Below are 27,813 nucleotides of genomic sequence, written 5' to 3'. Positions count from 1 at the left end.
GGACATGGCAGCACTCAAGGTCTGGATGGACTCCTCCATCATCCGTGCATGGGTGATTATAGCCAGAGATTCCCACACCTCTCGATGTACATCCAGCAGGTGCCATGCTGCTGACAACTCCAAAGGCTTATCATCAGCTTGGGGCTCAGCACAGACCTGGCCTCCCACAGTCCTCCAACTGTCAGTGGCCTCGACTGTCACAGCCTCCGTCAACTGTTCGGGTGCGTGTGTGGTGTGTCACCAGGTTGTGACCCTGGATCTAATCGTAAACTCAATACCCACCAATGTGAGAGTATTTGCACTGGTGGAAATGTTTGGGAATGAGGAGGATCCCTCCTCCTACTCAGAGGTGGCCGGCTGGCTCCCTCTCTCTCCACCTGCGCATCCTTCGAAATTACCGAGACCTGCATGAGAGAACTCAAACGCTTAGGGGTTAAGGGTTTCACATCTCCTCATCCTAACCATGTGACTAGTGCTGGACACATGAACACTGGGCCTCATGTGTGGGCCAGGTGCACCCTTGTGTCCCTGCACTCGTTCACTCACTCTCCTGTGATAACACTCCTGTTTCTCCATCAGTAATTGCTCGGCTGCCCTGAGACCTAGCCAGTTCAAGGGCCACCTCCACTGCCAGGATCAGGATAAACAGGCCTGTGTTGGTCTTGGCTACTTCTTTATTGTTGTGTGCTTGTTTCTCCTGCAAGCAGAAGGAGGAGGACTGTTAGTTTCCCCACAAAGATTAGCAAAACACTAATGCTGGTGGCAGCCCTTTGATCCATGATGTTGGCTCACGAATGCCTCCTCCATACATCCACTCTGAAGAGATCTCGTGGAGGTCAGCAGAGACAGACAACCGCCTCTCGCTGTGATGCAGCCATGCATCTGACAGGATTTATTGCAGATTGACCACCTTGTCACTGGCTGGTCATTCCACCCATCTAGCACACCATCTTGCGGAAGGGGACCTCTCGCCTTTCCCTTGCTGTCTGGAGGAGAACCTGCTAAGAGGCATTGTGGCATCGCTAAACTGTGGGACCACCCAGTGTCTTGCCTCTCCCATGGATGCAGCATGCTCCGATCTGCTCCTTCGGGGTCCTCTGCAATGCTGGTCAGGTGGAGTGGTGGCTGAAATACTGGTGAGATGGAGAGACCCTCTGTAATGCTGGTCAGGTGAAGGGGTCTCTGAAATACTGGTCAGGTGGAGGGGTCTCTGAAATACTGGTCAGGTGGAGGGGTCCTCTGCATTGCTGGTCAGGCAAGCACTTCACCCAAAGCAGCAGTGCATGCAGGGCTAGAAGCCCTTTAAATATGGTGCCAGCATTGCCTTGAGTCAGCTGACAGCACAATCAACATCTTACTGCCCACCTCCAATTATTAATTGGACGGGCTTCACGCCACCCCTCAGTTAAATGGCAGGCTGCTGTGTGATTGTGGTTGGCTAGCCGCATGGCGTTCGTGCATAAGCAGCACCCACTTCCGGTGCTGTTGCTGGGGCCTGCAGCCTCCGAGCAAAATTCCGGCCATTAACACTATTTCTCTCTCCACAGCTGCTGCCAGGTCTGCTGAGTATTTCCAGCATTTTCAGTTTTTATCTCAGATTTCCAGCATCCTCGGTATTTTGCTTTTTTAGAGTTGAGTGTTGTTAGCTTACAGGTGGAACCTGACTTTTCTTCGTATGATGTCACCAAGGGGCCGTATGTAGATGAGAAGCATTTGCAACCAAATGTGGTTGTGGGCAACTTGATAAAGTTACTTCGAAATGTTTTCATCAAATTGCTTAGAAGTACTGGGTATTTTGCAAAATTGAGGAAATAAATATGCAGTATAGCTGTAATTTTATTTCAGAATTATGAAAAAAGAAAGTGTGAACAATATACCTTTTCAATTGCCTTTGTAATAAATACAGTTTAGATTCTATTTGGTGATTGTGGTCAACAACAACAACTTCGATTTATATAGTGCCTTTAACGTTATAAAACATTCCAAGGTGCTTTACAGGAGCGTTTTGAAACGAAGTATGACACCAAGCTACGAAAGGAGATATTAGGTCAGATGACCAAAAACTTGGTCAGAGGTAGGCCAATATATAAATATGAGTACGTTCTTGAACAGGAACTGCCACCTAAGTTATATATGTTACTTTGAAACTTAAAAAAACCTGTTCTACAAGTATTTTTAAAGTCACTATCTGTCTTGGTACAGTATGTTCTGTAAATACATGTTTACCTCATTCATCTCTGTTTGGTATGAATGGTTATATCAGCATAGTGGTTATGTCACTCAGTTAGTAGTTCTAGGAGCCTAAAGATCTGGTGAGTTCAAATCCCATCATTACAACTGAAGAAATTAAATAAAATCTGGAATAAAAAGTAATGTTGACCATGAAACTACCAGGTTATTGTAAAAACCCATTTGGCTCCCTAATGTCCTGTAGGGAAGGAAGTCTGATGTCCTTAACCAGTCTGGCTGATATGTGACTCCAGCCCTACCTGCAGTTGACTCTTAACTGCCTTCTGAAATGGTTTAACATGACACTCAGTTGTATTCAATAAGACAGCTCATCACCAATGCAATTTGGAATGGGCAATAAAAGCTGGTCTTAGCAGTGATGCGCTGTCAGTGAATTAAAAAGATGTTTGATATGAAATGTACACTTCTAGGCAGTTATCATAAAATCCTGGCAATCTGGTTTGGTGTTCACATTATTTGCCTTAAAGAAGTAGGTGGGTTTTTTGGAGGAATGTTAAGCGTTACTCAATGCTTTGTGTGGGCATGTGTGCTTCTCTTTCAGTAGCGTTCCTTTGTGGTCCCTATGTGGGAGGTGTCAGGGGTGTGGTTGTTGGGGTTTTACAAGGTTTTGTTGAACACTGGTACATGTACATTCTGAGAATAGGATGTTTTCCACCAACTTTCAGCTTCAAGTGCGATCAGATAGGCATTGCATAGACTAGATGCAGTTCATTTTCATCTTAAAAGATTATCAGTGTAAGAGGTTGCATTTCCAGCACTGGCTATCTTCATTGTCTCTTTGTTTGAGGTGGCAGTTAGTGCTATGGACTAATGAGACTGCATGGAGACGAGCACAAATTCACCCATATAAATATAAATCTGTACGATTGGCAAGAAGTGGTGACAGGACAGTGTGCTGAGTCACTGTCACACTGTCCATTTAATTTATTAATTTAAATTACCTTGTACTTCATAAATGTGGCCGTATTAACTAAGCCACAGTGCTAGCTAGTTTTAATGTTTGACATAGTGTTGCGGAATGCTAACACATGAGTTTGAATGACAAATGTTTATAGACATTGTAATTTACAAAATTAAATTCATTATACTTTTTGATTTGTATATTTTATAATATCAAGTCTGCAAAATACTGTAGAATATTACTATTTCTTTAATGCAGTTCCCTGTAGTATATTAAATTCCTCCCCATAAAGTGCTATTAGATTTGTCCATTTTGAATTCTGCTTAAATACCCATGTCATTTTAATTCAGTCAAAATAAAATAATGAGAGAGAACTAGTCTCCCAATGCAATATAAATGTATTCATGACTTCATCAAGCATTATTTTCTTTTTTTCAGTATTTAAAATTAAAGGACTATGTTGCATATAAAATATGAATTTTGTACAATCAGCTTTCAATCCCAGGGTCGCTTACTGTTTCTTTTTGTTTATGAGGATTTTCCCCAATATGTTGTGGAATTTGTGACCAGTTAAACTATCGAACCTCAATCCCTCAAACACCCTGCCAACCAAACAGACAATGAGCGTCAAAGGCTATATTCCAAAAGCTGTTCTGATGGCTTAGTGAATAGAGGCAAACATGGATCAACCCCTGGTCTTTGATTACTTACCTGATCACAGTTAGAGTGTTAATGTTGAGCTAAGCACCCCTAGAGAGTGGACGAGTAAGTCACAGTTCCTGCTTCTGATCACAACCTAGCTCCTCCTCCTGGAGCTGCATGTATATGAACATCAGGCTTAGTGAGAACAAATAGTAAAGAAGCAAAAAAAAAATCTTAGGAGACAGAGCCAGAGCGATGGAACACAAGTCTCAGAGTAAATAAAAACAAGAAATGCTGGAATCACTCAGCAGGTCTGGCAGCATCTGTGGAAAGAGAAGCAGAGTTAACGTTTTGGGTCAGTGACCCTTCTTCGGAACTGACAAATATTAGAAAAGTCACAGGTTATAAGCAAGTGAGGTAGGGGTGGGGCAAGAGATAACAAAGGAGAAGGTGTAGATTGGACCAGGCCACATAGCTGACCAAAAGGTCACGGAGCAAAGGCAAACAATATGTTAATGGTGTGTTGAAAGACAAAGCATTAGTACAGATTAGGTGTAAATACACTGAATATTGAACAGCAGCAAGTGCAACCCTGAAAAAAAACAGTGGGTAAGCAAACTGAACAAACTGAGATGAAATGAAATAAATGCAAAAAAAAGATTGTAAAAAATATAAAAAAGAATGTAAAAACAAGGAAGAAAAAATAACTAAAAATGAAAGTAAAATGGGGGGCTGTCATGCTCTGAAATTATTGAACTCAATGTTCAGTCCGGCAGGCTGTAGTGTGCCTAATCGGTAGATGAGATGCTGTTCCTCGAGCTTGCGTTGATGTTCACTGGATCACTACAGCAATCCCAGGACAGAGATGTGAGCATGAGAGCAGGGGGGAGTGTTGAAATGGCAAGCAACCGGAAGCTCAGGGTCCTGCTTGCGGACTGAGCGGAGATGTTCCGCAAAGCGGTCACCCAGTCTGCCCCTGGTCTCCCCAATGTAGAGTCTCAGAGTAATTTTGACAAGCTTACAAAAGTGGTTAACTATTCAGTAAAGTAGCAGCTAGGGTTTCCTCTTTCGATTGAAGTCCAATTCCACCAGAACAATTACAAGTCCCCCCCCCCCATAAATGTAAGGAAAGCATCACTAATAATATCAGTGAGTGATCTGCACAAAACTAATATCAATATCCAGTAATTATTCATTTAGAATTGTCAAGTTTGTATAGGTTTTGCATTCAATTCCCTGTGGTAACCACTGGTCTCAGAAATGTTGGGTGGCCGTACCTTATTATCACCTGAACAAAGGGTTGAATTTTAACAGTCCTTTGGGGATGAGCTGGAAGGCGGGAAGTCTGGCAAAATAGCGTGGGAAGGCATCGGGTGGCATGCCTGACATCCTTCTGCCACCATGCCATATTGCCAGCAGCTGGAAAGCAGACGACCTGCCTGCCTGGAGCCCAATTGAACCATTTAAGTGACTAATTAAGGGCCTCTTCCCACCTCCGCTGTCATTTTACCAATGGCTGGGGGGTCCACCACCATGTGGAGAGACTGCCAGGTAAACCCTGTTGGCCTCCCAACAGGCTCTGGAGTGTGGGGAGGCCCCTCTGGGTGTGAGGGCCTCTCCTTTTTGGGAACTTTTCAGCCCATGGAGGAGCCCCCCTAGTGGCAATGGCTGCCCCCATGGCAAAGGTGCCACCTGCCCTCAGCTACCCCATTGCACAACTCCCCCACCTCACTGGGACCTGCCTGACTGGCCTCGGTGCTCCCAGGCCCCAGTTACTTGACTTTGAGGGTGCACAGCCATCAATGCACCCACGTCCTCCAGGTACAGCCCCAACAGTGTCCACTGCTAATGGTGGCGCTGTTGAGGCTGCTGAGCTGCTCTGATTAGGCCATGCTTAATAGTAGTGGCAGCCCTTACATGCCTGTTGCTGGCAAAATGCGGCCCTGGGTCCTGCCACCCGCTGAAGCAGGGCTGCCCTCCATCCTTTGGCTCCAACAGCGAAACTCCTGCTGCCTCCACTAAATCCAGCCCAAACAGTCAGAGAGACTGTGCTTGGTGATCTGTCACATGTGTACTGGAGCATCACACAGTTCACCAAGACCAGGAACTGACACACAAGGATCTTCATCAACTTCCATGTGGGATGACGAAAAATCAGCTTTGTTGCGCACAAAGACAGCTAGTACTTGTGATAATGTTGATACATGAGGAATACAATTTTATCTTCAGAAACATTGTGTAGCAGTGATACTGGTAATGTGCCACCTATATTAGGTGGCACTAGATGCCACAATACCATCTTGCATTCTGCAGTGGTGCTGAGAAGGATATAGTTCGGGTATCAATTTTCTTGGAATGAACCCAGTTAACATTTTCCTCACCAAACCTGAAAGTATTAAGGTTTATTTGAACCAGGCATAAATATTGCCTGCTGTCAAGAGCTGCCTATTCTATGATTGCAGAATTGTTTGTTGGAGGAGCATTAATAACATTGACAGCAGCAACTGGAGATTGGTAGAAGAAGCAGTACCCATTCTAGCTGAGAACAAATTATCTGTCTTATTGAAATGCAGTGCCTGAGGAGAATAAGGCTCAGTAGAGAAGTTCTCATCGACCTATGCTGTAAATTGCAGAGTTTAGTACTCAATCTGCAATTGCCACTGCTTTCCTGGTAGCAGTCAAGGTGACAGTAACAATTAACTTTTAGGCTACTGGCTTCTTCCAGGTACATTACTGCAACTGTGTATACAAGTCTTATTTGAGAGGCCACATCTGTGCATATGTGCCCTTAAGCAGTTTCATGGCATTGTTGGGTTACCGAATAACAAATTGCACAAGTCTAACACCTTTAACATAGTAAAATGCCCCAAAGCACTTCACTGAGAGACTGAGAGACAAACAGATGCCAAACAGCAGGATATAAGGAAACATGCTTCCAGGAGTTGGCCATTCAGCCCCTCAAGCCTGTGTTGTCATTCAGTTAAAGCATAGCTGATGAGTACCTCATCTCCATTTACTTGCGTTACCTCCATATCCCTTGTTACCTTTACTTAAGAAAAATTGATCAATCTCAGTCTTGAAAGCTGTGTCATATGGAGAAAAGGTGGGTTCATTGAGTTGGGATAGCGATCAGCCATGGTCTAATAATCAAATGGCAAAATAGACTCAAGGGGATAAATGTTACTCTGTAAATGAGGATAAGGATTTTGAATGCAGTATGTTGAAGGCAGGGAGGTTGATGAGAATAGGAGATTAATGAGGAATAGGCTGAGGGCAGCAGAATTTAGTTGGAATTTATGTAGATTGGAAGCTGACTAGGAGACCCTTGGAGAAAGCTAGGCTGGAGGTGACACAAGAAATTAGTGGCATTGATTACTCACACACCAGGATAAGGATTGCTATCTGAAGAAATCTTTTAGAAATCTAAATACAAAGAAGGTGTTGTTGTGAACATTTAAACTAGCATGTGATGCAAAATATGAGATCAAACATGTGACTGCCAATTATGCTGGCTCCACTTGGCTCCTTTACTTGCCTCATCTGTGGACTGTAATCTTGAAACAGGTGAAATACTAGTGTTTGTTTTTAGATTATACTAAGTAAGTGGCTAAGAGTTTCTGCATTGGGCCACAATCGGTGGTCGGTGTGAAAGTTTCACTCAAAATTGGGCTTGTTTTGCAAAGTAATTTTTTCCTTCTATTTCAAACTCATCAAATGCAAAATTTTCCATAAACCAGGATAATCAGGCAGAATTTTAGAACGCAATTTTTTTTTGCATTAAAAATATTCCTTGATATATGTACAAGTGGTATCCTGGTGCTGTTTTATTAAGACAGCTGAAATTTGGTTTACAGCACGATAAGTAGTTTTATTTCATGTCTAGTCCACCACCTGTTGGTAACGTGATTTTAAATAAATTTTAAAAAACTATACTGAACCAATTACTAGTTTCACCAGTATACAGTAGTCAGTTTCTTAGCAAATTAAGAAAATAATATTTAAACGCTCTTATAAAGTGGCTATTTGTCTCCTTGTGCCTTGAAAAAATAAGCTTTATTTTAAGAGTCTCTTCGAAGGCCTGCCACCAGGTACAATTTATAGAAATCTGGCATGGTGGTTAATTCACTCTGGGACTGTGGTCAGTTTTGTGGATGGGGCTGGTTTCCAGTGCATTATTTAAAGATTGCAGAAACTCACTTTGCACTGGTGGTAATTTGTGTTTGAAATAGCTTGATCCTTTGTGTTGACATGGTTGGTTTTAGGCGAGTTGATGACAACCTAATAGGAACTCCAGGCCAGTATCCACAGTGTAGTGATACATGTCTATTCTGTTTTATGATTGATTGGTCAGCTGTTATATGTTAGTGAATAGATAGAAGTAGGAGTGCTCAGGGAGGTATAAACACAGAAGGATGATGGTGCATTGAACAGTAGCACAATATGTTGAGTTGTTTTAAGCCGAAGCATGGTTTGCATGCTTTATTACGACTCTTAATCATTGACTGCTTCCAAGCATGTTTATGAGGTTTTCATGAGCATTGATACAGCAAAAAACTCAGATCAATCTGCCAGGATATGAAATGTGTTTTAGGAACAGAGGAGCATTAGGAACAAGAGTAGGCCATTCAGCCCCTCAGACTTGTTGTGCAAATCAGTTAGATCATGGCTGATGTGCACCTCAACCTCATTTTCCTGCCTTTACCTAACAAAAATGCGTTGATCTCAGTCTTTTCAAGACATAAGCTATAACATCAACTCCCAGTGTTTCAAAAGACCAGGAAATGCTCTTCAGATTCCCGAGGAAAGGTATCCAAAGCATTTGCAGTTTTAGTGACTGTTTTGGATACCTTTCTAGAGCAATCTTAAGATGTCTCCTATAAAACATCATCATGTGATGTGTTATTGCTGTTGCTATTCCAGATAATAGACTGCGTGCCTTAGCTATTGGTGCCAATGAGTTGCGGCAGGCCAATGATGGAAATCATGGACTGTTCCAGCCAGGAAACGATGCATCAATGTAATTTGGACACACTTCTCCCAGTAATGATCTATTATTTAGAATCACAGAGTCATTTACGGCACAGAAGGAGGCCATTCGGCCCATCGAGTCCATGCCGGCTCTCCACGGAGCGATCCAATCAGTCCCACTCCCCTGCTCAATCCCTGTAGTCCTACAAGTCTACTTCCCTCATGTGGCCATCACTGTTCCACTTGAAGTCATTGATTGACTCCGCTTCCATTTGGAACAGTAATTCCTGGTGGCCTCGAGACACCCACTTCTTTGGAAAACATTTCCCAAGCAAAAATTATGTGATACCTAGGTAAAATACCTAACAGCACACCAGAACCTGAGGCACAACCATTATATATGAAAAGCATTGTCCTTACAACTTCAAATATCTTACTTACACAACTAGAAGGAACAAACACCAAGGGGCACCTCACATTGCTGCAGACCTGTCACCAACAAAACTAAAAATGACTGGACATGTGAAATCACATTAGTGAATGATTATGGTTAAAGCAAGTTTCTCTGTGTATCAGCCATTTCTGCTGATGGGTTTTCAGAGGGGAAACACTTTTGATTCGTGATAGTGCTCACTTCAACTTGCTTGTCTGGACCTGTGTGCTGATAGGAGGAATTTGTGAGTTGGGCAAAAGTGGGAAGTGACCTGAGGGTTGGAGATTTGCATAATATCGGACTCCATGAAATAGTAAATGGTGACATTCTTGAAAAGCATAAAATAGGAAAACAAAACTGGATTCCATGTCATAACAAAAATAGAAAAAGTTTGAAGTTCACAGCAGCTATGTCAGCATTTAGACTGAGAAAGGATGCTCTTCAACCAAAACGTGGTTCTAATGAATGACTACCTGAAAACCCTTAACCTTTCCAGATGTTGCTGGACCTCCTGCGAACTCCCACCATTTTCTGTTTTATTTCAGGTTTCCAGTATTTCATGTCTTTCTTGTAATAATAACTACTCCTACTCCTAGTTGAAATGATTCCTTGAAAAGGTTGATTGTTTTGTTTTTTTAATTTAAAAATAGATTGGAATATTGGCTGCTTTGAGAAATGGCATGAGAGTAAAGTACAAGTCTTTAGCCTTCCTGAATGGAAGCAGGCCAAACAGACCTTTAATTCATTGTCATAAATTTGATGGTTGTCCATGAAGCACAGGCTTGTTCCTGAAAACTGACCTGATTGAAAAAAGGTACATTTAGTCCAACAAGGTGGGAAGAAGAAACAATGGAAAACGTGGAGCTGAGGCAGTTTTCAGTTATTCTTTGAATTTCTGTTTGATAAACTAGAATCACTTGGATTAAATCAGGTTGAATATTAGAACTGTGTCAGATTCCACCAAAGAGGAAACAAGGTTTATTTAAAATATACCTTCCTGTGAGTGCTACTTAGTGGCCATTTTCTAAAGAAAATTAATTCATTTTAGTTCTTTGTGGGAATGTAGTGAACAATTACATTGGAGAGAGGCTGTTTCCAATTCATAAGTGTCCATCTGCCATCTATTAATGAATTCCTGCAGCAACGTTAATCATTTCTGTAATAGTTTCTGATGTTTTCTACTGCTTTAGGCTATGTAAAATATGTACAAGTTAATGAAAAGTGTGAAATTAATGCTTTGCAAACATCAGATGCTTCAAAGCATTCTGGAAACTTTGAAGGTTTGGGGATAAAATAATGGAAGTTAAAATATGTACTGGGGTCTGCTATTTGTGTCCCATAGAAACATAGATAATAGGAGCAGGAGTAGGCCATTTGGCCCTTCGAGCCGGCTCCGTCATTCATTATGATCATGGCTGATCATCTAACTCAGTAGTCTGTTCCAGCTTTCGCCCCATATCCTTTGATCCCTTTAGACCCAAGAGCTATATCTAACTCCTTTTTGAAACCGTTCAATGTTTTGGCCTCAACTGCTTTCTGTGGTAGCGAATTCTACAGGCTCACCACTCTCTGGGTGAAGAAATTTCTCCTCATCTCAGTCCTGAAAGGTTTACCCAGTATTCTTAGACTATGACCCCTGGCTTTGGACTCCCCCACCATCGGGAACATCCTTCCTGCATCTGCCCTGTCAAGTCCTGTTAGAATTTTATAGGTTTCTATGAGACCCCCCCCCCGCTCACTCTTCTGAACCCCGGCAAATATAATCCTAACCAACTCAATTTCTCCTCCTATGTCAGTCCCGCCATCCCAGGAATCAGTCTGGTAAACCTTCGCTGCACTCCCTCTATAGCAAGAACATCCTTCCTCAAATAAGGAGACCAAAATTGCGCACAATATTCCAGGTGTAGCCTCACCAAGGCCCTGTATAATTGCAGCAAGACATCCCTGCTTCTGTACGCACATCCCCTCGCTATGAAGGCCAACATACCATTTGCCTTTTTTACTGCCTGTTGCACCTACATGCTTACTTTCAGCGACTGGTATACGAGAATACCCAGGTCTCGCTGCATATTCCCCTCAGTTTATAGCCATTCAGATAATAATCTGCCTTCCTGTTTTTGCTACCAACGTGGATAACTTCACATTTATCCACATTATACTGCATCTGCTATGCATTAGCCCACTCTCTCAATTGTCCAAATCACCCTGAAGCCTCTCTGCATCCTCCTCACAACTCACCCTCCAACCCAGTTTTGTGTCATCTGCAAATTTGGAGATATTACATTTAGTTCCCTCATCTAAATCATAAATGTATATTGTGAATGGCTGGGGTCCTAGCCCCGATCCCTGCGATACCCCACTAGTCACTGCCTGCCATTCGGAAAAAGACCAATTTATTCCTACTCTTTGTTTCCTGTCTGCCAACCAATTTTCTATCCATCGCAATACACTATCCCCAATCCCATGCGCTTTTCTTTTACATGCTAATGTCTTATGTGGAACTTTGTCGAAAGCCTTCTGAAAGTCCACATAAACCACATCCACTGGCTCCCCCTCATCAACTCTACTCGTTACATCCTCGAAGAATTCTAGTAGATTTGTCAAGCATGATTTCCCTTTCGTAAATCCATGCTGACTGTCCGATTCTACCACTGTTCTGCAAGTGCTCTGCTATAAAATCTTTGATAATGGACTCTACCCACTACCGTCAGGCTGACTGGTCTATAATTCCCTGCTTTCTCTCCACCTCCCTTTTTAAATAGTGGGGTGACATTAGCTACCCTCCAATTTGTAGGAACTGTTCCAGAGTCTATAGAATCTTGGAAGATGACCACCAATGCATCCACTATTTCTAGGGCCACTTCCTTAAGTACTCTGGGATGCATACCATCAGGCCCTGGGGATTTATCGGCCTTCAATCCCATTTCCCCAACACCATTTCTCTACTAATACTGATTTCTTTCAGTTCCTCTCTCTCACTAAGCCCTGTGTTCCCCAACATTTCTGGTATGATATTTGTGTCCTCCTGTGTGAAGACAGAACCAAAGTATGCATTTAGTTGGTCAGCCATTTCTTTATTCCCCATAATACATTCCCCTGTTTCTGACTGTAAGGGACCTGCATTTGTCTTCACCAATCTTTTTCTCTTCACATACCTATAGAAACCTTTACAGTCAGTTTTTATGTTCCCCACAAGCTTTTCTCATACTCTATTTTCCCCTTCTTAATCAATCCCTTGGTCCTCCTTTGCTGAATTCTAAATTGCTCCCAATCCTCAGGTCTGATGTTTTTACTGGCAAATTTATATGCTTCTTCCTTGGATCTAATGCTATCTCTAATTTCCCTTGTAAGCCATGGTTTGGCTACCTTTCCCGTTTTACTTTTGCACCAGACAGGAATAAACAATTGTTGCAGTTCATCCATGCGCTGTTTAAATGTTTGCCATTGCCTATCCACCGTCATCCCTTTAAGTAACGTTTCCCAACCCGTCATGGCCAACTCGCGCCTCATACCTTCGTAGTTTCCTGTACTAAGATTCAGGACCCTTGTCTCAGAATCAACCACATCACTCTCCATCTTGATGAAGAATTCTATCATATTATGGCCGCTTGTCCCAAAGGGTCTTGCACCACTGGATTGTCAATTATTCCTCTCTCATTACACAATACCCAGTCTAGGATGGCCTGTTCTCTAGTTGGTTCCTCAACGTATTGGTCCAGAAAACCATCCCATAAACACTCCAAGAATTCCTCCTCCATGAATTGTGACTAATTTGATTTGCCCAATCTGTATGCAAATTAAACTCACCCATAATTACAGATGTTCCTTTATCGCATGCATCTCTAATTTCCCATTTAATGCCATTCCCAACATCACCACTTCAGTTTGGGGGTCTATATACAAACCCCAGTAATGTTTTTTGCCCCTTAGTGTTTCTCAGCTCTACCCATACAGATTCCACATCATCAGAGCTAATATCTTTCCTCACTATTGCGTTAATTTCCTCTTTAACCAGCAATGCAATTCCACCGCCTTTTGCTTTTTGTCTGCCCTTCCTAAATACTGAATATCCCTGAATGTTCATTTCCCATCCCTGGTCACCTTGCAGCCATGTCTCTGTAATCCCGACTGTATCATACCCGTTTACATCTATTTGCCCGATTAATTCGTCCACTTTATTGTGAATGCTCCGCGCGTTAAAGCACAAAGCCTTAAGGCTTGTCTTTTTAGCATTACTTGTCCTCTTCCCAATATTTTTCACTGTGTCCCTGTTTGATTCTAGCCCTTGATTTCTCTGCCTATCACTTTTCTTATTCCCCTTACTGTCTTTTGTTCTTGTCTTTGATTCCATTCTCCTCTGACTCCTTGCAAAGGTTCCCATCCCCCTGCCATTTTAGTTTAAACCCTCCCCAACCACTCTAGCAAATACTCCTCCTAGGACATCAGTCCCGGTCCTGCTCAGGTGTAACCCGTCCAGTATGTACTGGTCCCATATCCCCCAATGCCCCAGGAATCTAAAACCCTCTCCTCACACCATCTCTTCAGCCAGGTATTCATCCGATATATCCTGCTATTTCTACTCTGACTAGCATGTGGCACTGGTAGTAAGCCTGAGATCACTACCTTTGAGGTCCTACTTTTCAACTTACTTCCTAGCTCCCTATATTCTGCTTTTAGGACCTCATCCTTTTTTTCACCTATGTCGTTTGAACCAATGTGTACCACGACCACTGGCTGTTCACTCTCCCCCTTCAGAATGTCCTGTAACTGCTCTGAGACATCCTTGACCCTCGCACCAGGAAGGCAACACACCATCCTGCAGTCTCTTTTGCAGCCACAGAAACGCCTATCTATTCCCCTTACAATTGAATCCCCAATAACTATTGCATTCCCACATTTTTTACTCCTCCCCTGTGCAGCAGAGCCAACTGTGGTACAATGAATTGGGCTGTTGCTGCTTTCCCCTGAAAGGCCATTCCCCCCAACAGTATCCAAAGCATAATCTCTAGCAGGGGTTATCTCCATTGGAATAAATAGAATCTTATCACTAACAATGCCTCACTAATGTAACTTCACTTGTGAGCTTGTAAGTTATGACTGTCTTACTTTAATGCACTGCACTAAGCTTATATAGCACTGACCCTTACCTCCTCCTCACTACAGTGAGGCAGTGTCCACTGGCCAGGACATGGCTGGTGTGGGCATAAGTGAAATTAGGAAACCCTTCTATTCAAAAAGAGTGGTAGAAGCTGGAAATCTCTTCCGTCAACAGCAATTGATGATAGATCAATTGTTAATTTTCAATCTGAGATCGATAGATTTTTGTTGAAGGTATTAAAAGTCATGGGGCATAGGCATGTGTATGGAGTTAGGTCACAGATCAACTATGATCTCACTGAATGGCAGAACAAGCTTGAAGGGCTAAATGGTCTACTTCTGTTCCTATGATAGCACTGTTTCTCAAGATCCTAAATATCTGGACCCTCTTTCTAGTCCCCTTTCATGCTTGCACAGATGCCAGAAAGTTCTCGCAGTTGTGGGTGTGGTCCAACCTGCAGTTTATCCATCTCAAGGTTCAGCTGCCAGGAGGCAAGGGAAACCTCAGTCTTAAGAAACTCTACGCAGGAGGAGTAGTTAGCTTTCTTCCGTACGCCTGACTTGAACCCACAACTTTTTGCCTCAGAGGCAGGAGTGTTACCTACTGACCCATAGCTGCCATATTTACAGCCAAAGCAAAGAGCAGATAATCCCAGGAGTAGCCTCAGACAATTAATTGGAATTCTATCTATTGGGGAGAGAAAATAAATGATTTGTGAACTGGGACTTGTGAAGTATTCATGAGATTTATGAGGCAGCAAAATAACTGCAAAATCAACAAACTATGTATGTAGGATTGGCATACCCTTCTGATCCGGTTTTGTAGCAGCATTTTCTATTGCTAAGTAAAAACTAAAGGGTGGTTTCTAAAGTTAAATACCCACTATTTTCTTGACGTATGGCTGCTACAAAATTAAGAGGTGTTCAGTGCAGGGAGAATATTATTAAAAATATTGACAAATCATTCAAATCTGTGCTAGCCTTTAGATAGAAGGTATCCTGCATCCTTTCTAGGTATGCCATTGAGCAACTAAAGTGGCTGAGGGCTTTGAGAATTTCAGTAGTCATCCATCTTTCTGCACTGTCAACAGCCTTAGGTTAGCTTTCTTCCAATTTTTCATCTTGTCCTGTAAAGAGGGGCCTATTGATTTCCATTATGCTATAATTTCTACTGCATGAAATAATTTGAATCATAATATCATCAGTTTGAGGTGAACAAAAAGCATTTCATGTTTACATGATTTAATACCAGCTCCACTTCTCTTAAAAGTGATCATGTGCAACCAATTTTAAATTATGTTTAGATCAGATAGGCAGTAACTTGATTCAACACCTCAACTAGAGGGCACAAAGTGAAATTCAATTTAAAATTAGGATAGGCATATATATGTAATGGTGTTAATGCTGGCACAGAGGGCAGTCTGTAGCTTCACTGTCATGATGATGATGGGATGCATTTTTCTGGAATGCTTTCTCATGCCATCTGATTTACTTTAATAGTCATAGGACAGAAATTTCTTTGCAGAAATATGCTTTACCTTCATCATATCATTCATTAGAGGAATAATATGTTCCTAAATAGCATAAAGACTTCAGAGTCCATGAAAAAAATTTCTTCAACTCCAAAAAAACATTGATAACCAGTGTATTCTCTTATTTGTTTATATTGGTATTGGATATTAGATTAAAGATTGGCTTAGTTGTAGCATTCACCTGTGAGTCAGATTGTTTGGATTCAAGTCCCACTCCAGGAAGTGAGCATATGAAGACTGGTGGATCGTATCAAACAACATGTCCCTTCTGCTGTTCGCAACGGGCAAGGTACAGGCCGTGCCCAACCCAGCCCGTGCTTGCAAAATGCAAAACACGGTGTCCAACATTAGATGTGATTCCGCGATTGGACAACATTTGCTAAGTAATCCTCAGTGTGCTAAGAATTATGCTGACAACTAATTTAAGATTGTCAGTTGGGCTCACAGTGTGGTGCATTTGCTTGTACTGGAAGCAATATGTTAAGAGACAGGGCTCCGTTCTTTGCAGACAGAAAGAATACACACATTGTGCCTATTACAGCTAAACAAAATAAGTGACAGCCATTCGCCGGTTCATTCCGCAGGGCAATGCCTTGACTAATCAGAGTCAAGCTGCCTGGTTTAAATTTCAAACAAAGTTAGGCAGTTTACTGTCAATCACCATAAACTGGTGCATTCTCCATGGCAGCACCTCTACCAATCAGCACTCTTCTCATACAGCATAAATTTGTTGTTTTCCCTTACATTGGTATTCTTGCAAATTGTCCTGATTGCAAGATGAAAATCTTTGAGAAAATATCTCAATTTTCGGCAATACTCAAATGTGATGTATCTTAAAACTGATAGCAACCACTGTATTACTCTGTGTGCAGAGTATAATTACAAAAATAATTTAACAAAGCTATCAACATATACTCACAGAAATATATACTTATTAACTGCTATTGCACCACAATGTTCCTGGTAAAGAATAAAATAGCATTTTATGTATTTCTGTTCAGATTTAATACTCTCCCTAATAAATTCATAGAATATGTTTATCTGACTACAGACTGTCAATTTGGTTATCTTGCTATGATGCCATTGAACTGAAGAATAATTACATTTTCAACCCACCTACATGTTTCTTGTAATATATTAACAGAAGATTTCTGTGGTTGCAAATAAGACTGTCAGTAAGCCAGGGCAAAGATTGTATAAGATTACCTTTACATTTTAACATGCCATTGGGAAGTTCTCCACTACATTTCTTGCTTTCAAATAAGCGTACTTCAGAATAAGAAATTAAAATCTGCCTCATGTATATTGATTCTTCATCACCACTCTCGTTGTTGGATTCCCAGTTTGCTGTTGAGCACAATTGATTAGCATGTAATTGCCAGGAGGTGAAAGAATTCAATTTGCTTTAGAATTTAGCTGTGGGACCCAGATTTTGCTCATTTAAATGCTTTCCCACTATCTTGTATAAAGATAGGGAAGCATAGGGTGTGATAATGAAAATAAGATTATTTTTTAAAGGTACAGTCATTTTGAAGTGAGAAAAATTCAAGTACCCATGTTTTAACATTCAACTTTCTCAATTCAGACACAGTTGTATGAATTTTGTTTGGATCTCACTTATAAAAATTGTTTAATGCTTTAAAAGACAATTATCATCAATTACTTTATTTTGCAGGGTGCACAGTGTGGTGATGGTTTTAAAGTGCGTAACTTGTCTTGTATCGTTCATGATGGGACACTCCCAGATTCAGCAAAGGTGGTAGAGAATGAGATGTGTGGCAATAGACCAGTTGGAATAACCGATATTGAGTTGGGACTAAAGGTCGCTTGTTCAGTGCCTTGTCCAGGTAAAGTGTCACATGATTATCTTACATGAATAGATCAATAGATTCTGCTTTGGGGGGTTTGTGATAATCATATTGGTAATTTATCGACTTAAATCATAAAAATCATTGCGGATTAAATTAAGAGGCCTTCAAAATATTATTACAATGCTTTTATTTCTATTTTATTTCAAAATCCATTGTGACAATTTTAATGTAAAGTAAGATCATTGGAGTTTCATGATATTAGTATTAATATCTTCAATTAGTTATGTAATTGATTATAATTCACATCAATGTTAGCGTGTAATTCTGACTTAGTAAACTACTGTGATCACTAGATCTCTCTTTAATGTTGTTATTTATTGTGTCTTATATTACTTAGTTAGCAGATTGTCATGCAGGCTCCCACCTGCCAAGAATGAGGTAAATTAATTTTTTCATATGAACATTGATTTTAAACTGTTGCTGGGAACAAGAGAAGGCCTGTTACAAGGGCTGCCAGACACTTAGCAGAAAAACATTGCATACTGACGGACAGTGCTTGTGGAGAAAAGGACCATTCCCTGACACATTCAACCCACAATGGATTTTGATCACCAGACATTGAAGGTTTAAGGAAGAGCATTCCAGAGACTGCTAAGGTGATACAATCCACAAATACCAGAACTGGTTAAATCAGCTGGTCACATGACTAACTGGCTGGTCCAGAGTTTTTGAACTGAAAAAGACTGTTTGCTCCTGGAGTGAGAAGACCTCTCCTGTCTGCTCCCATCCCTTTCTTAGAAGCCTCTGGACCCACTGAGGACACATGAACTTCAAGAGAGAAAAGTATCTGACTTTGAACAAGGTTTAAGAAGAATACTGGGCCCCAACGAAAAGACAGATCTACCTACAATCAAGGACGCTAAAGCAAGCTCGAAGAAAAGTAATAAAAAAATCTTGCGCAGTGGTTAGCACTGCAGTCTCACAGCTCCAGCGACCTGGGTTCAGTTCTGGGTACTAGCTGTGCGGAGTTTGCAAGTTCTCCCTGTGACCATGCGGGTTTCTGCCGGGTGCTCTGGTTTCCTCCCACAGCCAAAGACTTGCAGGTTGATAGGTAAATTGGTCATTGTAAATTGCCCCTAGTGTAGGTAGGTGGTGGGGATGTGGTAGGGAATATGGGATTATTGTAGTATTAGTATAATTGGGTGGTTGTTGGTCGGCACAGACACAGTGGGCCAAAGGGCCTGTTTCAGTGCTGTATCTCTCTATCTTCAGATATTGCTTCAAACTTTTCCACTTTATTTCTTCTGCTCTTTTCTGTCTCTATCTGCATGTGTGTATTGCGTATGCAAACTAGCGTGGGCGCGTTGCGTATCCATTGGTGTTAACCGAATTAGAGTTTAGGTTTAATAAAGTTCAACCTTTCTTCTTTAAACCTAAGAAAACCTGTTTGGCTAGTTTCTTTGCCTTATAATTGGAAAGCAGTGAACAAGGATTCACTAAGGGGCAGCTAAAAACAACGGTATGTTTAAAATTAAACCCTGTTATGGTAAGACCAGGTGAAGGCTGAGAGAGAACCCCAGACCCTTTTCTCACCTGGTCGTAACAAGATCAATAACTTGCATTTATTTACCATCTTTAATGCAGACCAACACCCTAAGGTGCTTCTGAGGAGTAAGCAGAAACAGATGCTAAAACAATACTGATGCTGCTAACAAAATGCTAATAATGTTTAATTGTACATAATAGAATATCCAATGTTAGTGAGTCCATCTGGAAAGTTTCCAGTGTGGTTAAAATCATAAGATTATTAATATTAAGATAGAAGCAAATGACTTTGGATGCTAAAAAATCTGAAATAAAACAGCAAATACTGGAAATACTCATGAGTCCAGCAGCATCTATGGAGAGTTGACCTTTCATTAAATGTCACTGACTAATGATTTGAGGCAGTGTGCATTTTGCTGATTTGCTTCTGTAAATGTACAGTTATAGCAGATGCTTTCACCAATGCAATATAACATACAAACTACAAAATGCCAGCCATGTATCTTTAATTCTTTGGCCCTGTTCATATTTCTATGGATCTTGTAATCAGTCAATTGCCAGTACGCTCAATGGGTGACTGACTGCGAATGTTGACTAACTGTAGAAGTTCTAGTAAAGGTTTACCAAAACATTTCTTACACAGAAGAAATTTGCAAAAGATAGAAAGTCCCTTTTTAGCAGCTGTGCCACCAACTGTAGAAAGTGATTTTTAGATGAAATCTTGGGTCACAAAGAGGCCCTTCAAGAAAGGTTCAAAAGGTTAAATGTGACACTTTGTGATTTGGAAAGTACCACTTAAACAGGTTCCTTATTAGTTGAAAACACTTACAGTTTCTCAATTGCCAGCCACTGCTTATAATTTCTATAATTCACCATAGAATTCCCCTTCCCCAGAATTTATTCTGTTTATGCTCATATTTCTTTACAAGGGAGCATATACAGAATTGCTGTTTCGAAAACAAGTTTCAAAAACAAAAAGTAAAAGTTTCGGCTAGATGTTGCTTTGCACTCTTGATTTTATCTGCTGAAGCTTTCTTACTGGTGTTAAATGGTAGCATTAAAATGGAATCATAGAGTAGTTGCAGGTTGATTCCCGAATTGGGGTAGACGTTTGTCTTCAACCCCTGGGCAGTAATCTGGTGGAGTAGATTCCTCGTCCTTTATAGAACATGCCTAATTTTCATTCCATTGATTTTAATGGAATGGAAATTAGCTGGAATCCTGCAAAGGCCAGGCAGTCCACTCTATCAGACAACCTGGGGGTGAAAACAAAGACATTGTCCCAAGGTCCCATTTTTGAAAAACCAGCAGGCCCAAGCTAATAAGAAGCTGATCTCACTTGTATGCAAACAGATTTTTAAATTAAAATGATTTGTGGTTAAAGGGGCCATCTTCTCTTGCACATAAGCAAATGTGGAATACAAACATTATGCTACATTTAACTGCACAGACCAATTAGTGCTAGTCTTCCATGTGCCTTTGCCTGTCCTAGTACTTCTACGTAGTACCGCTGTGGGCCATAAAGGCCTGACTGTGGATTACACCATCTCGAAATAGGCAGCAGCAGTCTGGGCTAGCTGGCTGGCAGGCAATAGTAAGGGCACTGGTACTGGCAGGGGTAGGAGGGCCAGTTTCATGCTGCACGGAGGCACTGCCACTCCCCAGGGAGGCAACAGAGCAATCCTAGTAACCTGCTGAAGCACAGATTGCTATGAGAACCTCCAAACCCCTTTGAAAACTGTAATCCATAGTCATAATTGCAGCGAGCTGATCTTGCATGACAGCAGTTTCAGCTTCTACTGCAGCATTCAGACATTGGGTGGGTGCTGGTTGTGCTGTGATGGAAGTTGCGACATCGGCCATCAGATGCTGCATCACGGTTGGATCCACAAGTGTGTGAAGGGATTTGGCCTCCACTTCCACCCTGGAAAGGATGGGGTCCAAGCTCTGCACAAAGCCCTGTGCCAAGTTGGTGCTGGTCTCCTCAGAACTCCATGATATTGAACACAGACTTACTGATAGGCTTTCCAATGCATCGAGCATTTAGTTGTGCATACCCATCAGCGTTCTTCTGTCGGCTGCTCATCGAAGTGCTCAACTGAGTCTTCTGCAGCAGAACCCATTTTGTGAAACCTTGCCCTCCAGCATGGCACCTACACTATCCTTGCCCCCTGCACTGGCTGCAGCACACTGATGCCCCGTGTCTCACCCACCTAAGATACACGCAGTATCAGTATTTGAGCTGATGACTGTGCGTGTGGAATCAAGTGATGATGCTGTGTCTTCATCAACACACTCTTGGAGTTCCCTCGCTGCCTGGTCAGATTGCACCTCATGGGTATCTGAAAATGAAAAGGGCACAAGAGTAAGATTGTGGTAAGAGGAGGAAAAGTAAGAGGTGCATACTTACACCATCTGCAGCTTGTAATTCAGAAGGGAATGTGGAATGAAGGGGAATTGGGGTGTGAGAAGGAGCATTAGGTAAGACATGGTTCCATGTCTTCAATGGTTTCACCTCTGCCTGTAGCTACAGCCTCAGCAATAGCCTGTCTAATAATGGTCAGCACCCTCTCCTCCACAGACATTAAGACATGCAGGTGTGCCTGTTGCCCGCTGGTTAGCTCCTGTTGCATCACAGGTGAAGCTAAGAATGTTAGATATGAGTCCTTATTGATAGAGATTGTTGATAGGGGAGAGATGGGGCTGTGGTGATTTGAGAAGTTGCTGCGGCTAGTGGTGCAGTTGGTCGGATATGGCATTTGAAATGCATTCACTGGCCCTGACCACTTACATGAGATGTCTTGCGATCCCGCATCCAGGTCCTTGGTGTTGACTCGTGGGGGGGGTTTTTTGTACTTTCCCCTGCGGCAAGTTTCAAGGTGGGGACAGTCTATAATTGGGTGGGATGGTGGCGGTGAAGGGGAAAGCCCTGCCACCTTCCCACCTCCACCGAAGTAAGTCTGGGGTGGGAAGGCCAGTGAATGGCTTTGCTGCCCTGCCGACAATTGAGGCCCTTATGTGGGCAATTAATGCCCAGTTAAGGGCCTCATCCTGCCACCACTGCAATTAGCCAAGTGGAGGGTGTGTCTGTCACTGCACGGGAAGCATGGCAAGAAAAACCATGCCGGTTGCTTGCTGGCTCCAGAGTGGGGGGGGCGGGCGGTGTCCCTCGTTAAATGGCACTTAGTGCCTGAACCATGGACCCGGCATCAGGAAGGGGGGCCTGCTGAGAGACACCCCCTACACACCCCTACTCAACAACCCGACCCCTCCCGTCTGACCTACCTGTGGCCTGGGTCCAGCACCGCTGCTGGGCCTTGGGTGAGTGCTGCACCTGCAGCAGCCAGCGCCTCCAACGTGGCACTGCTCAGTTAAAGAGCTGCCAGCCTCTGATTGGCCAGCAGCTCTCAGAGGGTTGGACTTCTGTCACCGGGGTCCTTGATTGGCGCTTGATTTAGTGGACTTCCCACAGAAGGGGCGACGCGGGATTATCAGCAGCACTTTTGTCGGAGGTCAAGACACCCAGCGCCCGGATAAATTCCCGGCTGCTGGTGTTGACTTCCACAACTAACTGCTTCCACTGCCTTTTGATCAGATTCACTTCCTGCACGACTCCCAGTACCTGCCCCAGTCACAAAGCACCTCCCCTTGAAGAGGTGCAGGCTAACTTTAAGCAGTGTAGGCCAGCTTTAAGTGGTGCAAAGAAGTTGTGATTTTGGACTCCCTGCCGATGTGTGCAGCTAATGAACAACATGGTTGGTGCTGGCTGCATGCAGAAATCGTTATAATGAGCAGGCAGCATGAAGTTGGTGTGCTGCCTACATTTCAATCAGTGGCCGCAGGTTTATAGTGCAGAGCGAGCCCTGTACTCGTTTTCAGGGATTATCCAATTTAACTCCCATTGAATTCACCTAAAAGGGTGTTGAAATTAGGTGTCGCCCTTTTGTAAGTTTTCTTCTGTGGCTGACCTTTTCCTGTTTTTTCTGTGGTCTCGGTTTGCTATGTGTTTTTTTGTTTCTGTTGTTGGTCTGCATTATTTCCTATTTTTTTTTGGCTGTCTGGCTTTTAGGTGGCTGAAATAACTTGAAATGTCTAGAAGCACTAGCAGTAGAAGCAAGAATTTTCATGTTAAACTCTTCAGTAAAAATTGTGACGGAACGCGAAGGACGGGAGGATATTCCGTTCCTGAGCCATAGCTATAAGGTGGCTAGGTTGTAGCAAGATGAGCATGGCAGCAGACCACATAAATGTCCACAGCACAGTGCAAAACACATGGCTCCATTACTGGGAAAATTCAGTGGCCTCACCAAGATGGGCAAGATAGCCATGGGCAAAATGATATAATTGCTGTGGCCTACCTATTAGTAGCATTATCTACTTCTAGTCCTTATATTCTTTCATATTTTCCCCAATTTCCCATGTGTGAACATAGCCTATCCCCTGACCTGCCAGTGTACTGGAAGCACTATTCACCATGCCAATTGTCTTTTAAACCATGCCCCTGGAGGAGAAATGGGCCTCATTATATCTGAGCTTGACTTCTGTTTATGGACTCCACAGAGGTGCCATGAGCTAAGGCAGTGCTGTAATCTTTGTGTCCTAGGAGACAGCCCTTCAAATGGCTGTGATTCATCACAGTGGTCCAATGGAAGACTACTGTAAAAATGAAGGCATCTAGAATTCCATCTGGAAATTTGGCATTGCCTTTCAGCTAGAGAATAAAGGGCAACATGTGTGTCATCTATTGCCCCCTTGCCTTGGGAGGTCTTGCCATTCTGAAGAACCATGAGGATATGATATAACTGTTGGCTCTTTGGAGCAAGGCATGAGTTACCTATTTTATACTGGGATCCACTGCTGACTGACTGATGCAACTTATATACTACTCCCCCCACCAATGCCATACTTCCCATGTAAAAAGAAAATTAAAGCAGTGGTGAACTTGTCTGACACTGGTACCATGCCTACCTGGAGTGTAACTGAAGGCCCACCTGCAGCATGTTGCACAGCTCTCGGGATTGAAGCCTCCCGATACTGTCCTCTGTAAGTTCCAGAGAACTCCTTTGGAGCCGGTTGATTTGTTTGAGGGTAATGGGGAAAGGGGTAGATGATTTTCTTCTCCTGGGATTTCTCACTTGCCATAAATCCAAAAGTGCCTCTTTTTCATTGTCTATTTTCCTTGTAAATCCATCTGAATGGCATCTGAAATAAAGCCCCCATTGTGCTAAGGGTACCTTCCAAACAATCCTCAGGTGACCCCTGAAGTTTGGTCACATCGTACCCTCCTAATGCCACAGCAATACTGATAAATGCCAGCAAATCTTTGGCTCCAAGTCAAATCCCTCACTGTCTCCAACTTGTAGCCTGTTCCTGTAAGAACTATTCACTGCAAAAATGCAGCATTCCTTCACATTGTGCCAAATTTATCTGGGCAATGCCTGGCCCTGACCTTCAACCAGCAGAAACAGAGCAAAGATTTGTCACACACTTAGATGGCTCCATTTAAATGTGATTATAATCTGCTTTGCGTAAGAATGTCACTTTGAGATGTAGTGAAATGTGCCTAAAGCAGTTGTCTGCAGGCAATACAAACATGGCAGAGGCATGGCATAAAAAGGCTCAACCCATTCTATCTGCTTTGTGACCCAAATACATTTAAAGTCACAGCAGAGAAAACTGAACACTGAAATATTTTGAGAGTGCAGAGAAGAATATCCCAACTCTCAGAATATTTAAATTAATTCTCAGTATGTTAATAATGTTCATTTACTTTGATTTAAACTGGATTTGACATTCTATTGAAATTACACTCCATGCAGTGTTAAACTGATATGAGATTACCTTCTCAGGTCAGGCCTCAACTCCAAAATTAGACTTCAACTTTAGCAATGCTACAAAATGTAAATCAATTCATTGCAGTCCTAAATTTGCCATATATTTGCACCCTTACTGTTTATTCAAGCAATAATGGGTGTGTGTGTGTGGGCGGGGGGCGGGTAGTGTTGGGCTAGAAGGCATGAAAAGTAACAAATTTTCAATTGGTTATGTAATTGTTTATCATATTCACATCACTGTCATTATGCAATCCTGACTTAGTAAGCTGCGGTGATCGCTGCGATCTCTCTGTAATATTGTTGCTTACTATTTCTGATATTTTGTTACTGGAACAACAACTTGCTTTCATATAGCACCTTTGACATGGGCAAGCATCCTAAGGTGCCTTCGAGGTGTAATCAAAAACATAGATGTCAAACCATTGCTAATGCTGCTGGCACAGTACTAATAATGTATAATTGTACAAAATAGGATATCCAGTGGTAGTGAACCCATCCGAAAAGCTCCCAATGTTGTTAAAACCTTATGATTATTAAAACTAAAACAAAAGCAAATACAATGAATGCTGCAAATCTGAAATGCTGCAGACACTTAGCATGTCAGGCAGCATCTGTGGAGAGAGAAACAGAGTTAACGTTTCATGCTGGTATGCAGATTCCACTGACCTACTTTGCTCCAGCAAAGTCGTTGGCACCAGCTGGACCTCATCATCACAAGGCGAGCCTTCTTAAACTGCGTTCAAATCACACGCAGCTTCCACAGTGCGGACTGCGACACCGACCACTCCCTGGTGTGCAGCAAGGTTAGACTCGAACCAAAGAAGCTGCATCACTCCAAGCAGAAGGGCCACCCGCGCATCAACACGAGTAGAATTTCTTATCCACAGCTGTTACATAAATTTCTAAATTCACTTGAAAAAGCCCTTCAAAACACTCCCACAGGGGATGCAGAGACCAAGTGGGCCCACATCAGAGATGCCATCTATGAGTCAGCTATGACCACCTATGGCAAACGTGTGAAGCAGAATGCAGACTGGTTTCAATCTCACTTTGAAGAGCTGGAACCTGTCATAGCCGCTAAGCGCATTGCACTGTTGAACTACAAGAAAGCCCCCAGCGAGTTAACATCCGTAGCACTGTAAGCAGCCAGAAGCGCTGCACAAAGAACAGCCAGGCGCTGCGCTAATGACTCCTGGCAACACCTATGCAGCCATATTCAGCTGGCCTCAGACACTGGAAACATCAGAGGAATGTATGATGGCATTAAGAGAGCTCTTGGGCCAACCATCAAGAAGATTGCCCCCCTCAAATCTAAATCAGGGGACACAATCACTGACCACGCAAGCAAATGGACCGCTGGGTGGAGCACTACCTAGAACTGTACTCCAGTGAAAATGTTGTCACTGAGACCACCCTCAATGCAGCCCAGTCTCTGCCAGTCATGGATGAGCTGGACGTACAGCCAACAAAATTGGAACTCAGTGATGCCATTGATTCTCTAGCCAGCAGAAAAGCCCCTGGGAAGGACGGCATTACCCCTGAAATAATCAAGAGTGCTAAGCCTGCTATACTCTCAGCACTCTACGAACTGCTTTGCCTGTGCTGGGACGAGGGAGCAGTACCACAGGACATGCACGATGCCAATATCATCACCCTCTATAAAAACAAAGGTGACCGCGGTGACTGCAACAACTACCGTGGAATCTCCCTTCTCAGCATAGTGGGGAAAGTCTTCACTTGAGTCGCTTTAAACAGGCTTCAGAAGCTGGCCGAGAGTGTCTACCCTGAGGCACAGTGTGGCTTTCGAGCAGAGAGATCGACCATTGACATGCTGTTCTCCCTTCGTCAGCTACAGGAGAAATGCCGCGAACAACAGATGCCCCTCTACGTTGCCTTCATTGATCTCACCAAAGCCTTTGACCTCGTCAGCAGACGTGGTCTCTTCAGACTACTAGAAAAGATTGGATGTCCACCAAAGCTACTTATTATCATCACCTCATTCCATGACAATATGAAAGGCACAATTCAGCATAACAGCGCCTCATCAGACCCCTTTCTTATCCAGAGTGGCATGAAACAGGGCTGTGTTCTCGCACCTACACTGTTTAGGATCTTCTTCTCCCTGCTGCTCTAACATGCCTTCAAGTCTTCAGAAGAAAGAATTTTCCTCCACACAAGAACTGGTGGCAGGTTGTTCAACCTTGCCCGTTTAAGAGCAAAGACCAAAGTACGGAAAGTCCTCATCAGGGAACTTCTCTTTGCTGACGATGCTGCATTAACATCCCACACTGAAGAGTGTCTGCAGAGTCTCATCGACAGGTTTGCGGCTGCCTGCAACAAATTTGGCCTAACCATCAGCCTCAAGAAAACGAATATCATGGGACAGGACGTCAGAAATGCTCCATCCATCAATATTGGCGACCACGCTCTGGAAGTGGTTCAAGAGTTCACCTACCTCGGCTCAACTATCACCAGTAACCTGTCTCTCGATGCAGAAATCAACAAGCGCATGGGAAAGGCTTCCACTGTTATGTCCAGACTCGCCAAGAGAGTGTGGGAAAATGGCGCACTGACACGGAACACAAAAGTCTGAGTGTTTCAAGCCTGTGTCCTCAGTACCTTGCTCTATGGCAGCGAGGCCTGGACAACGTATGTCAGCCAAGAACGACGTCTCAATTCATTCCATCTTCGCTGCCTCCGGAGAATCCTTGGCATCAGGTGATAGGACCATATCTCCAACACAGAAGTCCTCGAGGCGACCAACATCCCCAGCTTATACACCCTACTGAGCCAGAGGCGC

General features: G+C 42.9%; 1 protein-coding gene across 6 annotated transcripts in view; it reads left to right on the top strand.

The window, feature by feature from the left end:
• thsd7ba (thrombospondin, type I, domain containing 7Ba) overlaps nt 1–27,813 on the top strand; it is a 953,049-nt gene that overhangs the window by 872,631 nt on the left and 52,605 nt on the right. For all 6 annotated transcript variants that reach the window (XM_068035032.1, XM_068035036.1, XM_068035034.1 and 3 more), the window contains one exon: nt 17,499–17,670. In XM_068035032.1, the coding sequence (XP_067891133.1) occupies nt 17,499–17,670 (172 nt within the window). The remainder of the gene's footprint in view (nt 1–17,498; nt 17,671–27,813) is intronic.

Source organism: Heterodontus francisci, chromosome 7, assembly GCF_036365525.1.
Source record: "Heterodontus francisci isolate sHetFra1 chromosome 7, sHetFra1.hap1, whole genome shotgun sequence".
Lineage (NCBI taxonomy): Eukaryota > Metazoa > Chordata > Chondrichthyes > Heterodontiformes > Heterodontidae > Heterodontus > Heterodontus francisci.
Note: the sequence above shows the minus strand (reverse complement) of the source record. Positions and strands in the feature narration are given on the sequence as shown.